At 44.2% G+C, this 13,144-nt stretch overlaps 1 protein-coding gene across 1 annotated transcript in view; it reads left to right on the top strand.

The window, feature by feature from the left end:
• Positions 1 to 144: 144 nt before the first annotated feature.
• The window catches only part of Rim2 (replication in mitochondria 2), a 45,901-nt gene continuing 32,901 nt past the window's right edge, over positions 145 to 13,144 (top strand). The window contains exons 1-6 of the mRNA XM_084599419.1: positions 145 to 327; positions 4,489 to 4,755; positions 9,681 to 9,758; positions 9,922 to 10,022; positions 10,281 to 10,347; positions 11,073 to 11,353. Of these exons, the coding sequence (XP_084455545.1) occupies positions 287 to 327; positions 4,489 to 4,755; positions 9,681 to 9,758; positions 9,922 to 10,022; positions 10,281 to 10,347; positions 11,073 to 11,353 (835 nt within the window). The 5' untranslated portion in view covers positions 145 to 286. The remainder of the gene's footprint in view (positions 328 to 4,488; positions 4,756 to 9,680; positions 9,759 to 9,921; positions 10,023 to 10,280; positions 10,348 to 11,072; positions 11,354 to 13,144) is intronic.

Raw genomic sequence — 13,144 nt, forward strand, 5'->3', positions numbered from 1 at the left:
TAGCTAATAAAAGCAGAAAAGAATGCGTCCTATAGTATAAGAGCTCTCATCGCTTCGCAGCTCGTTTTCTTGGGGGCATCTTTCATTTTTGCTGCTCTGCTGGTAAACACTCCGCCACGTGACCTCAGAGAGCCAATGCCGGCCTAGTGTTCACGTGCTCGCTAAATGATCGGTAAATCAGTTGGTGCCGTGAGATGCGTGCTTGCAGCTCCGTGAAAATTTTCGCTAGTGTGTTCAGCAGCAGCGTTGTGTGTTGTCGTGTGTGGATTGATGTGTTCTGGATGGGATGTCTCATTACGATGCCATAATACACCTCTTGGCTGGAGGGTAAGTGTTATCAAAAAATATGGGTAGTAAAATATGGGCGTCGGCGTAATTCCCGAGACAACCTTCACCGCAACTCGACCGGGGGAACCCATGTTTTCAAACGGCGGTCAACGTCGCAGCTCGCCGCAAGGCGCAGTCTAGGAACCCGCGGAGATCGCCTTTGAAAGCGGTTCACGATATCAAATGCACTGGGCCATGGGCGTTCGTAGCAGTACTTACCGACCCGAGGAGTGTTTCTGGCAGGTTTTACTCGAATGGGGTTCTAACCAGTCAGCGCAGCTCGCGTCCTCCACACATAGGCAAGCGATTGGGTCGCGTATTCTGTTCACAGAGCCAGCCCCGCATTACAGCGGTAACTTTTTTTGGCTTAACGTAAACAGCATTCCGAGCTGAGTTCTTTTAAGTGGCTCACATCCGCCCCTCACAGCCTTTCAGTTTGTGAATGCCTCCTTGTCCGACAAGTTTTAACGTGTTCTCTCCCACTTGGGGCACGCATTGAAATTTCGTTCTTCCCGTGGCACCAGGTTTTTATTATTATTTTGGTGAGCCATATATGTAAGGCATTTCTGGACTTGAACAAGAGCTGTTTTGGTTTAGGGGAGCCATACGGCGTACGGATGGCTGTGGACGCAGTGTCGGTCACGTTCGCACCGACGTGCCTCCGTTCATGCGTTGGAGTGGCCACGCGATTGCTTTTACTGTTGTTTGCTGCTCCATTTTTCTCGCGACCTTTCATTAACTCTTTGGAGTTGTTGAATGTTTAACAGAAAGCACATGCGTAGCTGTTTTACTTGCTTTTTTTTTTTTTTTTTTTTTTTTTTTTGCTATCAAGAAATGAATAAATTTGAAGGACGTCTCATTTTTAGGTTGTGTTTTCCAACTAGTGAAATGAAGTGAAATGAATAGCAGTGATGAGAAGTTGTCGAGTTTCAACTTCGATTATTCTCTGCGTTTTTTTTTCTTTCATCCCTCTTAATTATGATCGGTGGCTGGTGTAGTTTCTCCCCAACGGTTAGTGCCCTCAATAGGATGAAGGCCCATCTGCACCAACGGGGATTGCGTGTCTGCGCTCGCCGACGCATCATAAATGCCTGGAAAACCGCTGGCGCCAGTCGCGCTTTATTTTTTTCTTCACTGCCAAAGTTCCTTGTTTCTTTTTGCCCCGCCCTCCCCAAGGTCTTTTTTGTTACACTGGTGTCATTAATTAAAAATGGGCTGCTATCTCAAGGAGGAATCAGTAATCAGCTGAGTTGTATAAACTCGCGTACGCTTTTAACGTTTTACTAGTCAGTGCAGTGACCTGGATAATGCTTGGCGCTTATGCAAAACTCGGTTGGTCCGTAGGATTTCCGGACTGGTAAAAGACGCTGTATTTTAGTTTCTTGCCTAAATGATTCGATAGAGTGCTGTATCCAAAGGTGCGGGATCCAATCTCAACCGCGGCGGCCGCTCTTCGACGAAACGCGAAAAGCAAGGTGCGCTTATGCTGTGCAATGTCAGTGCACGTTAAAAAACTGCGGTGGTTGAAATTTTCCGAGCCCTCTGTTACGGTCTTCCTCATAGCTTGCGCATAAACCAAACCAGACAGGAATACATAGATCAGTCACCACGCTATATTTTCCTACGACCGCTTAATTCTTCCTTGATACTGTTTTGGTTTCATCTACAGGAAGATGACTGTAAAGTGTCCGGGCTTATCACATGAGGCATAAAAAAATATATATTAAGCCAGCCTGCTTCAAGGGCTGGAATGACAACAAATGGCGTATCAGGATTATTTAAATTGTCGTTTTTCTTTTGCCACATGTCGCCTGAACAACCACGCTTCGGCGACACTTCCATGGTTCGGTTGATTAAACCGGAAAAGTATCAAGAAGAAATTTAGTTGCAAATTATTTGTCTGTCCTAGGCGAATACCATGTGATGGTGTATAACGCATCGTTGTAAATAAAGGAGAAACTATGCAAGCAATTGCTTTTCGTGTGTATTCTCGTACTGCTACCAAGGTCGCATTTTTAAATCTTATAATTGTCCTTAACCGCTGTTAGTTCTTGGCTCTTCAATGCGCATGTCTCACCATCTATTTATGCTTTAAACTTTCCAGTCAGTTCGTTTTATACATCAGCAAATTAAGATTATGCTTATTAAATAAGCGGCCGTATGACGTGGAGCTGCCTTGTAAGCCTCGAGAGTGAAGGTTATTGTTGAGTTTTCCTAGCTAGAGCGTAGGGGCGCTTTTCTCATACCGCTGACTGCAGGTAGCACCAGTGGTTTTCTTCGTGGGATGGTATCACTGTCTAACAGGCTGTTGGGAAGTTACATTCCCGTAACGTTAACGTTTTGAAGTATTTCTGAGTTTTCACTTGGCCAATAAGAAGCTGGAGGGGCGCCGCTGTTCTTATTAATTTTTGCCCTTATTCATAATCCCGGCAGCGCACAGGGTCGGATTTAGAAAAATGGGGCCCATGCATACGATAGCTCCTTGCCCTTTACCTTCTCTTGGAAGTCCCCCTCACGCCCTTTCTGCACTATTGAAATATACCCAGTGTTTTTTTGTACTGCAGAAGATTTAAAAAAAAATGCAGTGCGATCAATGGGGTTTGTACGGGACAACAATGCGTTAGCAGTATAGTTGGCACTCCCAGAACGCGCACCACGTGGGATGCTACACGTTCCGCCTTCTCTTTTCTCTCCTTGGTGCTGTACAGAAGACATAGGTTTTCGTTCGCATGGCTGTTTAACGACGCAATAATAAAAGCAGGCTGAGCTTCCTGAAGGCGCCACAGCTGCATTAGGTGCCCTGGCGGTGTCTTGAAAGAAGAGCATTTGTTATTTCAAGGTGCCCTGGCGGTGTCTTGAAAGAAGAGCATTTGTTAGTTAGTTCATCTAATGAAGTCAGTGTCACTACCTTCCTATCTCTGCATTTTTAGAGCGCGTTAGATTGTCAGAATTTAACACCCTAATATATTTAATCCCAAGAAATAAAGAAGAGAGCAAAAAAATGTAGGGTACGCCTAATTTAGGCTGGTGAAACCGGCACTTTTCATCTGAAACTGCGTGGAAGAAAAAAAAAAAAACGCGGATTTCATGATTCTGCAGAAACCCGTTCAATTTTTTTTGCTCGTGTTGTGTGCATGCACGTGAGTGATTGTGTAGTGGCAAGTCTTCGATTCTGCTGTTCTGTTGTACCTAAAAAGTGAAGGATTAAAAGCACTTGTCTAATGAAGACAAAGAGTATGACGGAATCCCGTCTCGCAGGGGGGACAAATTTTTAAAAATCTGAGATGCGTACCAATAAAATTAAGTTTGATGTTTGGCATCCCTGTTATTTGAAATGCACTTGGCTACCTGATTAACTATTTAGTGAGCGTTTTCTTTTACTAGTAGTGGCTGCCAGAGAGCACCCAATGAAATGAGTGCTTGTAGAAAGCTAGCAAAAAAGGTTGTGCACGAAAAATTGTTCAACATTGGCACCTTCTTGCAAGCTGCCATTTGTTAACATTACAATACCATAATGTATTCAGTAAAAATAACCACTTAGCACACAGGCTAGTGTTTGGCCCAGGCATGTAAAACCACAGACCTCAGCCCAGCTTGGACCCATAGAAATAGACCATGCATGGCCCAGGTCTGCACATAAAATTGCTGTACCTAGCTTGAAGTAAGCTGTGCTCTACCCGAAGGCCCAAGCCTGTGCTGTAGACAAGAACTCCTGTTTGCAGTTCGAAAAGGTCTCCTCTACTGATTGGGTTTTTAACGAAAGTGTGTTATTCGAGTGCCCCATCCACCCATCCTTGTTTTGTTTGGTTTCATATGTTAGGCAGGTTAGAATAAATGGGCCCCCTTTGCCTCTCTCTCTCTGCCCCCCCCCCCCCCCCCCCTTCTTTTATATTTAATCCATCACTAGCAATGCAGCTCACCTTAAATATGAACAGGGATAACTCTCGAGTTGTGTTTTTATTCAGTGAAGCAAAATTAATGAAATGCGAGAAAGTCTGCGATTTATGCCAAAATTGTACGGCTTAATGTGTATATGTTTCACAGCGTGTTGGAAAAATGGTATTTTAATAGAATTGAATGTGAAAACTTATGCGACCTTTAAAAGCATGTGGTAGATTGTTGGAAATGCAATCCTTAAATTGAAATCTCGTTCTTATGCAGTCTGGGTGGAACTGCCGGTGCCATCGCCACTTGCCCGCTGGAAGTGGTGAAGACGCGCCTTCAGTCATCAGTGGCCAACTTCCACTTCGTGTCCGGTCCTGGTGGCTCCCCTGCAGCCGTCCAGTCAATTGCTGTGCGCCTTGGCCTCAACGCCTGCACATGCACTCCGTCCCCGACAGGTGGCAGTGGCGGCTTCGCCACCTCGGTGATCAACGCCAATGGTGGCACTTCACGGGCGCCCTCCATTGGAATATGGCGCTGCTTAAAGTGAGTCCTTTTTTTTTTTTTCTTCTTTCTTTTTTTTTTTTTCCTGGCCATCTACATGCTCCCTTGGAGAAGCAGAGTAAAGCAGCACACCACTTTTCAGCAGACCTGGGCCCTTAGGCCCAAAGCATGGTATCAGGCCACTATGGATCAGGCTATTCATTAGCCACCTGTAGACGTTGCATTTTCATGAGACAACCAGTTGTTGTGATCGGTCTTTTTAGTAGAGCCAGTTTGTGATGGGCCGTCTGATTTTGTGAATGTTTGTTTATTTCTCATTTCCCACAGCATAAACATGGCATTGTAGTAGTATTACAGATCTTGTGCCTTTCAGCGTTAGGTGCAAGGAAGTTTCCTTAAAAAGGCACTAAAGTGAAATCTCAAACCAAGCTAGATGGATAGGTTAGTTCTGGGAATGCTGCTAACATTTTCTCTTCACGAAAAGAAGTCTGTTTCTGAAAAAAACACGAGAGCCCCAAGTCTTCCACGTCCGAAATGCCTGAACTGCGGCAATGCCGTTTCTGTGATGCCTTTGCAGTCCAGCCCTTCAACCAATCAAGGGGACCCTTTTGCATTGCAGAAAAGAAAAAAAAAAACGGCTAAAAACTGAAGATAGCCGGCAGGTCCTGTTACCGGTCAAGTCTGCTGTCGCGGTAGCAAGGTGTAAGTGTAGGCCACCTTAGCTGCTTCGTTGTGCATTATTCCCCCATCCCACGAAAGGCAGCTATTTTCCACAAGGTTCCTAGAAAAGGATTGATTCGACACTGCCTGAAAGTTGGGTGAAAACATGTAAAATAAAAAAATTCCCATTTTTTATCTTGCTAGTTTGGCAGGTATGGTATGGCAGAAGGCTAGCCTGTCATTGGTGTATTGGAACTGTAAGTTAAGCTCAGTGGGCATTTGCTTAATTTGAATTTTATCACCTTCCATTCAAAGTGACATATTGTTCGTGTGTTGAGTCAAACTCTGAAGATGCTGCAGACAAAATGCAATGTCGGCCAAGAACGTGTACTAGCCTTCTTTGCATTGCTTTTAGTTTATTTTGCGACACACACTTGTTCTCAATGCATTGAAATGGCAGAGTCAGTAAAGTGCCTAGGAGTAACATTGCACTGCAATCTTTCATGGGACATACACATCGACAATCTAGTTAAGACTTGCAAGATGCACAGGCATATTGTACAAAGTCCGTTCTTTGCTACCTCTCAGTGTTTATCATGCACTATTTCTATCTAACGTTCCATATTGTTACCTGGTGTGGAGTACAACAAAATGGACAAATATATATAAAATACAGAAAAAGGTCATTCGTATAATTGCAAATGCCCCGTTTACCGCTCGCACTCAACTTCTTTTCGCATCATTAAAAGTAGCTCCAATTAATGACCTATATAATTTATTGCTAACTAAACGATATGAAAGAAAATGGAAAAATCATGACACATTCCTTGATGACACAGCTAACTTGTGGCCAAAAGCTAATTACTACTCGACAGGTAACAACATCTGGTATGTGCCATCCTTTCGCACTAATTACGGTCGTCAAATGCTCCGACATATAATTCCAACTTTCCTTAACCGGCGTAATGAGCCCTTGAGGACCTCATGACACGGTTTTTGCTCGCTTCAGGTTTTTGTTTTTAACTCCCTTCATCTTTTTTGTCTCCTATTATTATTCTGGTTTTGCATTTTTCAGTTTTTTTATGTTAATTTTGCCAACGTCACTTATTTATTACTGCAAGAGCATGTTCGCTAATTTTTATTGAATATGATGTTTACTATGCACTGTAGCCTTTTCTATTTAATTTTTTTTTGTTCTGTCCGTGTTCTGTTGCTGCCGTTTTTTTTTTTTGTACGGGGGGGGGGGGGGGGGGGGTGCGCCCCTCTGTTAAGCCAATCATAGGCTTTTTGAGTGCACCCCTAACATCCGTGATGTTGAAATAAAAATTACACCGAGCTGCAAAAAGAGGCATAAAATGCCCTGTTCTAGCACGAAAGCTGAAATTTCACGACGCCCTGCACAGCCTCACGTGAGAAGCACACAGCCGTTATTTGTACACACCACATGTAAGGTCGCATCACTTTTCCTCGTACCAGCGCATGAGGTACGTGGATGAATTTGAGGCAAGCTTGTGCTCTTCGGTGCGTTCTGTGCTGTCATCACAGGTGTACGGAAACTTCCATGTAGTCATGAAAAGCATGAGCAGCATTCATACTCTCACATATATGCTTAATACCACATCTGAGGGAATAATTGGTTGCAGATTGCTAATCAGGTGATGTGCTGTGGTGTTGGCTATAGCATGTTTGTTTACTAACTATGCAGTAAGTACAGTTGAACCTTGCTACAAAAGTGCCACTTCAATGAAATATTTCTATTTCTTTATTAGCTTGCCATAGAAGGTAATGGAACAAATTTCTTGCCACAACAAACCATTTTCCAGGTGCTGTTAGACCTAATAAAAATTTTGCTAAGCGGACATGGGTTTTAAAATATATTTAGCAATACAGTAAGTACATTGCGGCCCATTTTTGCACCTTTATAGGTACAAGCCGCTTTATTACACTGAAAACTTTCACCCTGTTTTCTTTCAAGCCAGAGCCTCAATCGATCTGTATGTTGTAGCACCACCATCTGCACTAAATGTGAGAACGCATTTGATGTGATCTGCAGTTTTATTGGTGCGCACAACGATGTTGTGATGCAATTGCTCATTTAGTGAAAAATCGCCCCAAAGCGCTCACGGCAACACAAAGCAGCAGAAGCAGATGACCTACTTCTTTGTAAATAGACAATGTTTTTGGACTGTGTAGTCCAATCTGACATTGTTTTTTGGGCTGATTTCGACTCATCAAAATTCTCTGCACACTCCATCGATTCCGTTGCAGCAAGGCGCAACTCTTTGATTGCATGCGGCCCTTATGATTGACCCTAAAGTGGTCATTTGTAAGTGGAAAGGAATGAAGCTACATGTTGCGCGGTCGCAGTCTGCCCGCCTGCTGACTATACTCGTGTGTAGGCAGCGCAAGCACAATCTTGACATACACATCAGTGAACTGTGTTTCTCACAAGGAATCGTGCTTACGTGCGAGTGCCATGCATACGTGTGTGATGACCCATGTCTGAAGGTTTTTTTTTCCTTAACCAGTCAAATGAGACGCGGTGGTGCATGCGTATGACACTTCTGAAATATTTTTTCAGCATGTCTCAAAGCATATTTGCCTTTTTGCTGCACAAAAGAAGGGAAACCATACTCTCACCTCACTCTCACACCTGCATGCATGTGTACATTTACGTGAGCACATACGACAAGGAAGAAAAAGAAAAAGCACCATGTAGCGTAGCAGAGTGAAAATGCCATTGAGAGCTTGCGGTTCTAAATTATCTGAGTACAGCAGCTCCTCAGAAAAAGATTCAGCGCTCATGTTTGCTTTTAGCCTTTCTCTCCATTGTTTGTTTCATGCCATTTTAAATAACTTCACATTCTTGGCTACACTCACCGCACCACCCCTTTCTTTGTTTAATTACCCATTGAGACGGATGAATAGTGTTTCTCGAGAAATCTCATGAATACATCTCCCATGCCATCTGCTCAAACCTGCAAGTGGGAGCACCACAAATACTTCACTTGTACCCAATTATATTGGTTATAAAAGCATTGTTCTTGCCGAAAATAACATTTGTTTTGACATGATTGTAACAACCGTTTATTCTGACTAAATGTTCTCCCTTTTGTGTCTCTCTAAAATATACCTTGGTGTGCTGCTTTGCTCTTTTTTTTTTTTTCTTTGTGGCAGTGAATCGGGGTTGTCTAGTAAATACTTGCGCTGTCAGCTGTGAAGTAGACATTTTAACAATTAGACTGAGGTTCAGCGTATTTGTTAAAATAACATATTTCTTGTTTCATATCGGAATATAGCGCTTTTTTCCCTCTGTGCTGCTGTGTGCTAGCTAAGGTGGTGCATGATTTATTATCCTATGATCTCTGTGGCAATGTTCTTGGGAATGCTAGACTGTCTAGTAGCTCAATATTGTCAGTGACTCTCTTTTGCTTCAACGGCCGTTGAGCTTGGTTGTTGTTTCAGCTGTCAGGTGGTAAACTTGTAGGGACTGCGTGCCACTTGCTAAGACATGTAGCATTTCTCCGCTAGTGCTATTTATTGCGCTTCCTTGTGATACTGGGATAGAGTCGCACTATTTTTATTTCTCTCTTTTGTTTTTGTCAAAGTTTCATTGATATAAATTTTGCCATTCTAAGCTTTTTACATTTGATGAGAAGAAAAAAAATAATTTGCTTAGTGTGCTGTGTGTCTAATTGCATAGCTGTAGAACGGGGCAAAGGCAACAGTACTGCTTGTGTTCATTTGATTGAACACCTTCAGGTGCGGAGCTTTGGTTGTAGCAGTTGATTGTAATGCATTTTAATATTGGTTGATAATTTTTGTTAAGGAAATTTGTTTCTCTGTAGCCTTCTTTCCTCTTCTGCATTAAGTGGCAGTTCTTTAAGTGCCAGTACGCTGAGAATGCACTATCCATAGCACATTGGTATGATGTTCAGCTCTTCCAGGCAAAGCTTCTTCATAGTATGCAAAGTCTAGTTGTAATATTCACCCCACTTCCACATAGGTATGGGCAAGTTAAACTTCAGAACTGGTTGAAAGGGGCTTCCTTATTGCTTGTTAACTTGTTGTCTGATAATATTTGTACTTGGTTGATTCTCATTGCGGTGTTGTTGGCATTTTGGCGCTGCTTCGTGGGCGGCTGTGCAGCTGTGAGCCTCTTCAGTGTCATTTGTTGTCCGCCACAGCCACACACTCACACACAGGCACCCTGCTGCACAGGGGGGTGACAACTGCTTCAGCGACTTCTAACACTGATGTTTTGTTCTCCCCCTCTTCTCTCTATCTTTATCCCCTGCTCACTCCAGGCAAATAGTCGAGATGGAAGGCACCAAGGCTCTTTTCAAGGGTCTCGGACCTAACCTGGTCGGAGTGGCGCCTTCGAGGTACACCATTTTTGACAGCTGCTGCTGCTGCTGCCGCTGACCGGGGCATGCGCAAGCGCACTATCCCCCCTTTGTCCTAGTGTTTTGCTTCCCTTTCCCCACGCCTTCTTTCAGCAGAACTCCCACTCACACAGTTCTTGCCTTCCATGTTTTGCCACACCAGGGCCATCTACTTCTGTACATACTCCAACTCCAAGAGCATCTTCAACGAGCTTCTCCCTTCGGATACTCCCATTGTACATATCTGTTCAGCAGCCAGCGCTGGTAAGACTTCTAGAATTGGGCATAGTAGCTCAGTAGCCTCCCCCTCGTAATTTTTGCAACTTGCAACTTTGTTGCTCATTCTTTTTAACCCTGCGCTATAGTAATCTGCTTGTGTGTTTTGCCAATGCCCCGTGCAGCGAGGTTTTGCTTGTGAGTGTTCAGTGCTTTCTGGGTAGAGTGAAAATTGTGGCGCTGGTTGTTGTGTGCACACATTGGAAGCGTAGATCCATGGTGTGCCTGCGCCTGCTGTTTTTCCAGGCTTCATGTCTTGCACGGCGACCAACCCCATTTGGTTTGTGAAGACAAGGCTCCAACTTGATCAAAGGTGAGGAGGTCCCTAATGAAATTGCATGTATAACTCAGCTTGAGGACTATGTAGTTGTTTATATGCTTAGCAACAACAGCTCTTTTGTTTCTTACACAGGCAAAGGTTAAATTTCCTGAGAAAAGTTTTTCTCATATGTTAGCTGAACTCAGTGCATTCTTTCATCTTGCTGCAGCCCGTGTCTGCTGTGTAAGGCCGCTTGAAGGAACTTGACGTGTGTGGTTGGGGCAAGTGCATAGGTAACTGCAGTTGCCTTTGGGTCCTCCAGGAATAGCGCATCATGTCAGGCTTGTGTAAGGCTAAATTAACTGGTATGCCAGCATACTATAAATGGCATACTTGCTGGCAACTATCTGTTGCTATGAATACAAGGAGACAGAGTACGAAAATGACAAGCCCGCAATGATGATTTCTGTAAACAGGGGCTCTGTGTCCACATACACTTAAGTGAAGTACACACACCTGGAAGCCATCATGTTATAGACACACAACATTGTCAATAAGTACTTACAAGGCACAGTATATGGTGCCACATTTGACTTTATGTTCATTTATGTTCATGTATATTGTCAAGCTTAGTCAACCATTATCATAGTTAAAGGTTAGACTTGCCAAGTTCATGTGCATAATGGCAGAGAATGTTATAACAGTACATGTGTTACATGCTGTTATGCTTCCCTGCTAATGGTTTTGCTTGCTTTCTTTTTTCTTCGTGCCCTTTGCAGGATGTACGGCAGCATCTCTGCCCTGCAGTGTATCCGCGACATCTACCAAAGGCATGGTCTAGTGGGATTCTACAAGGGGATCACAGCGTCATACTTTGGCATCTCAGAGACTATCGTCCACTTTGTCATCTACGAGTTCATCAAGGCTCGACTGCGACAACGCAAGGAGTCCTTGAGAGACTCGTACGATCCCGATGTCAAGTCCACCCGTGACTTTGTGCAGTTCATGGTGGCCGGTGCCATCTCCAAGACCTGCGCCTCTACCCTCGCATACCCCCATGGTGAGTGCTTTTCCCCTTTCTTACTCCTCTTCTTTTAAGGATGTTACTCGAGTGACTTCTATGCCTACTGAGCAGTGAGAGAGGATCTGGGTACAGCTTGCATCTGTTTTAGGTCTCTTTCATACTGCAACCGGATCTTTAGTGTGTGCACCTTTTCCAATTCACATTCATTGCTTTTACACAGGGGCTTGACAGGGCCTTTTTGGCGCACATTCAGAATTAGCACTCTGGTGAAAATTCGGCTGTGTAGTAAAGCATTTAGGTAAAGGGGTAATGGCAACAGTACTCACAGTGAACGAAAGCTGACTTCCCTAGGCATTGTTATCCCTAGGATGTTCCTTTGTTCGAACAGCTATGGCTGTATTCTGACCTGCTCTCACTAGGTAATGCATTGCAAGCAAACCGGACTCCTAGAGGAATAAAAGGAGTTGTACTTTCAAAGCAACAGTGATTTCCCTCACCTGGAATATATCTGCTGTCTTTTATTTAAATAAGCGATACATTTTGCATTATTAGCATTTATATGGTTTCGCCTTCTGATATGCTTCATAATTCACTGCATTAGTAGTTTAGTTTAGCGTGGGTTCTGTCATCACTTACAATTAGGTCCACACGCTTTTTGTGTATGTGCACACATCTTTGGAACGGCACTGCAGGTGTGAGTGCATGTACTAAAATTTATTTGTACCCTTGGGGAAACAGCAGCAGGCATTGCCATAAACAAATGTTGTCTGCCCTTGCTTTCCTACTCACCTGGTACGTAGCTGCAGCTTCATTACCTTGATGTAAACTTAACTGTAGTCGCTGCCATGTAGGAGCCAGGAATATGGCTGTGCATTGTTACCTTTCCTTACCCCCTCTCCCCTTCCCACTGAGTTGCAGTGAGAATCGTTGCTGGTGACAGAGTAACTTTCAAGCTTTATTGCTGTGGCACCCACTTGACTTATTGATTTTCCCGCGTTATTTGGTGCTATCCAAACTATAAAATTTTAAATGTTTGGCTACTGTCAGGTTTTGTACTATGTCTGGTTGCATTTTATATAGTCTTTGATGTGCTGTCGTCAGAACTGTAAACTCTACCACGTAGGATGTTTTTTCCCTGCCATTTGCTTTTGCCGTGTTGGAGCTGTTCTACTCCTTGTAGCTGTTCCATTCGTTGGGATCCCTGTTCGCTGCGGCACGTGATCACTCGTATTTGTTTTGCATGGACTCATATTTCTCACCGCGCGGTTACCGGGCGCGTCACGAGTTCCGCTTTGTTCACTGGGACATCGCTTTTTTCTGTACAAACTTTAGCAGACTTCTGAGCGAACCGGGGCTTCCCAGAATAGCGCGTAATCTTCTCCCTAGCTAAAAGTACTGAGGCGAGCATTGCACACGATTGCGGCGGCTGCTGGCCTCTGTTTTGCGTCTGCATGCACTGTTTGCCTGTGGAGGCGAGTAGAGAAGGGCGAGAGTACACGTTGCGAGGAAGGAGCGGGAGAGAGCGTATCGGGAAGTGCCGACGAATACATTTACTTGCCCTACAGTGTCATGCAAGGCGCCGCTAAGTCGGGCTATCTTTGAGCTATCGGTTCATTCGCGTTACGCCGACTGGGCTGGAGAGTGAGATAGATGTAAGGAGAGTGCGATGGTGGTCTGTTGTTAAATAAGCTCGTCATTGTTTGCTCATTCCTTGAACCACCTACCCTCGTGCAGTCGCTTTCCCCACGGCGGCAATCCGGCCGGGCATATCTGGCGCTTCGCGAAGTTTGCCGTCATGTGACTGTACCTCCACTCGTTCTCCACCCA

This window comes from Amblyomma maculatum, chromosome 3, assembly GCF_055883805.1.
Source record: "Amblyomma maculatum isolate TAMU_Amacu chromosome 3, ASM5588380v1, whole genome shotgun sequence".
NCBI classification, from domain to species: domain Eukaryota; kingdom Metazoa; phylum Arthropoda; class Arachnida; order Ixodida; family Ixodidae; genus Amblyomma; species Amblyomma maculatum.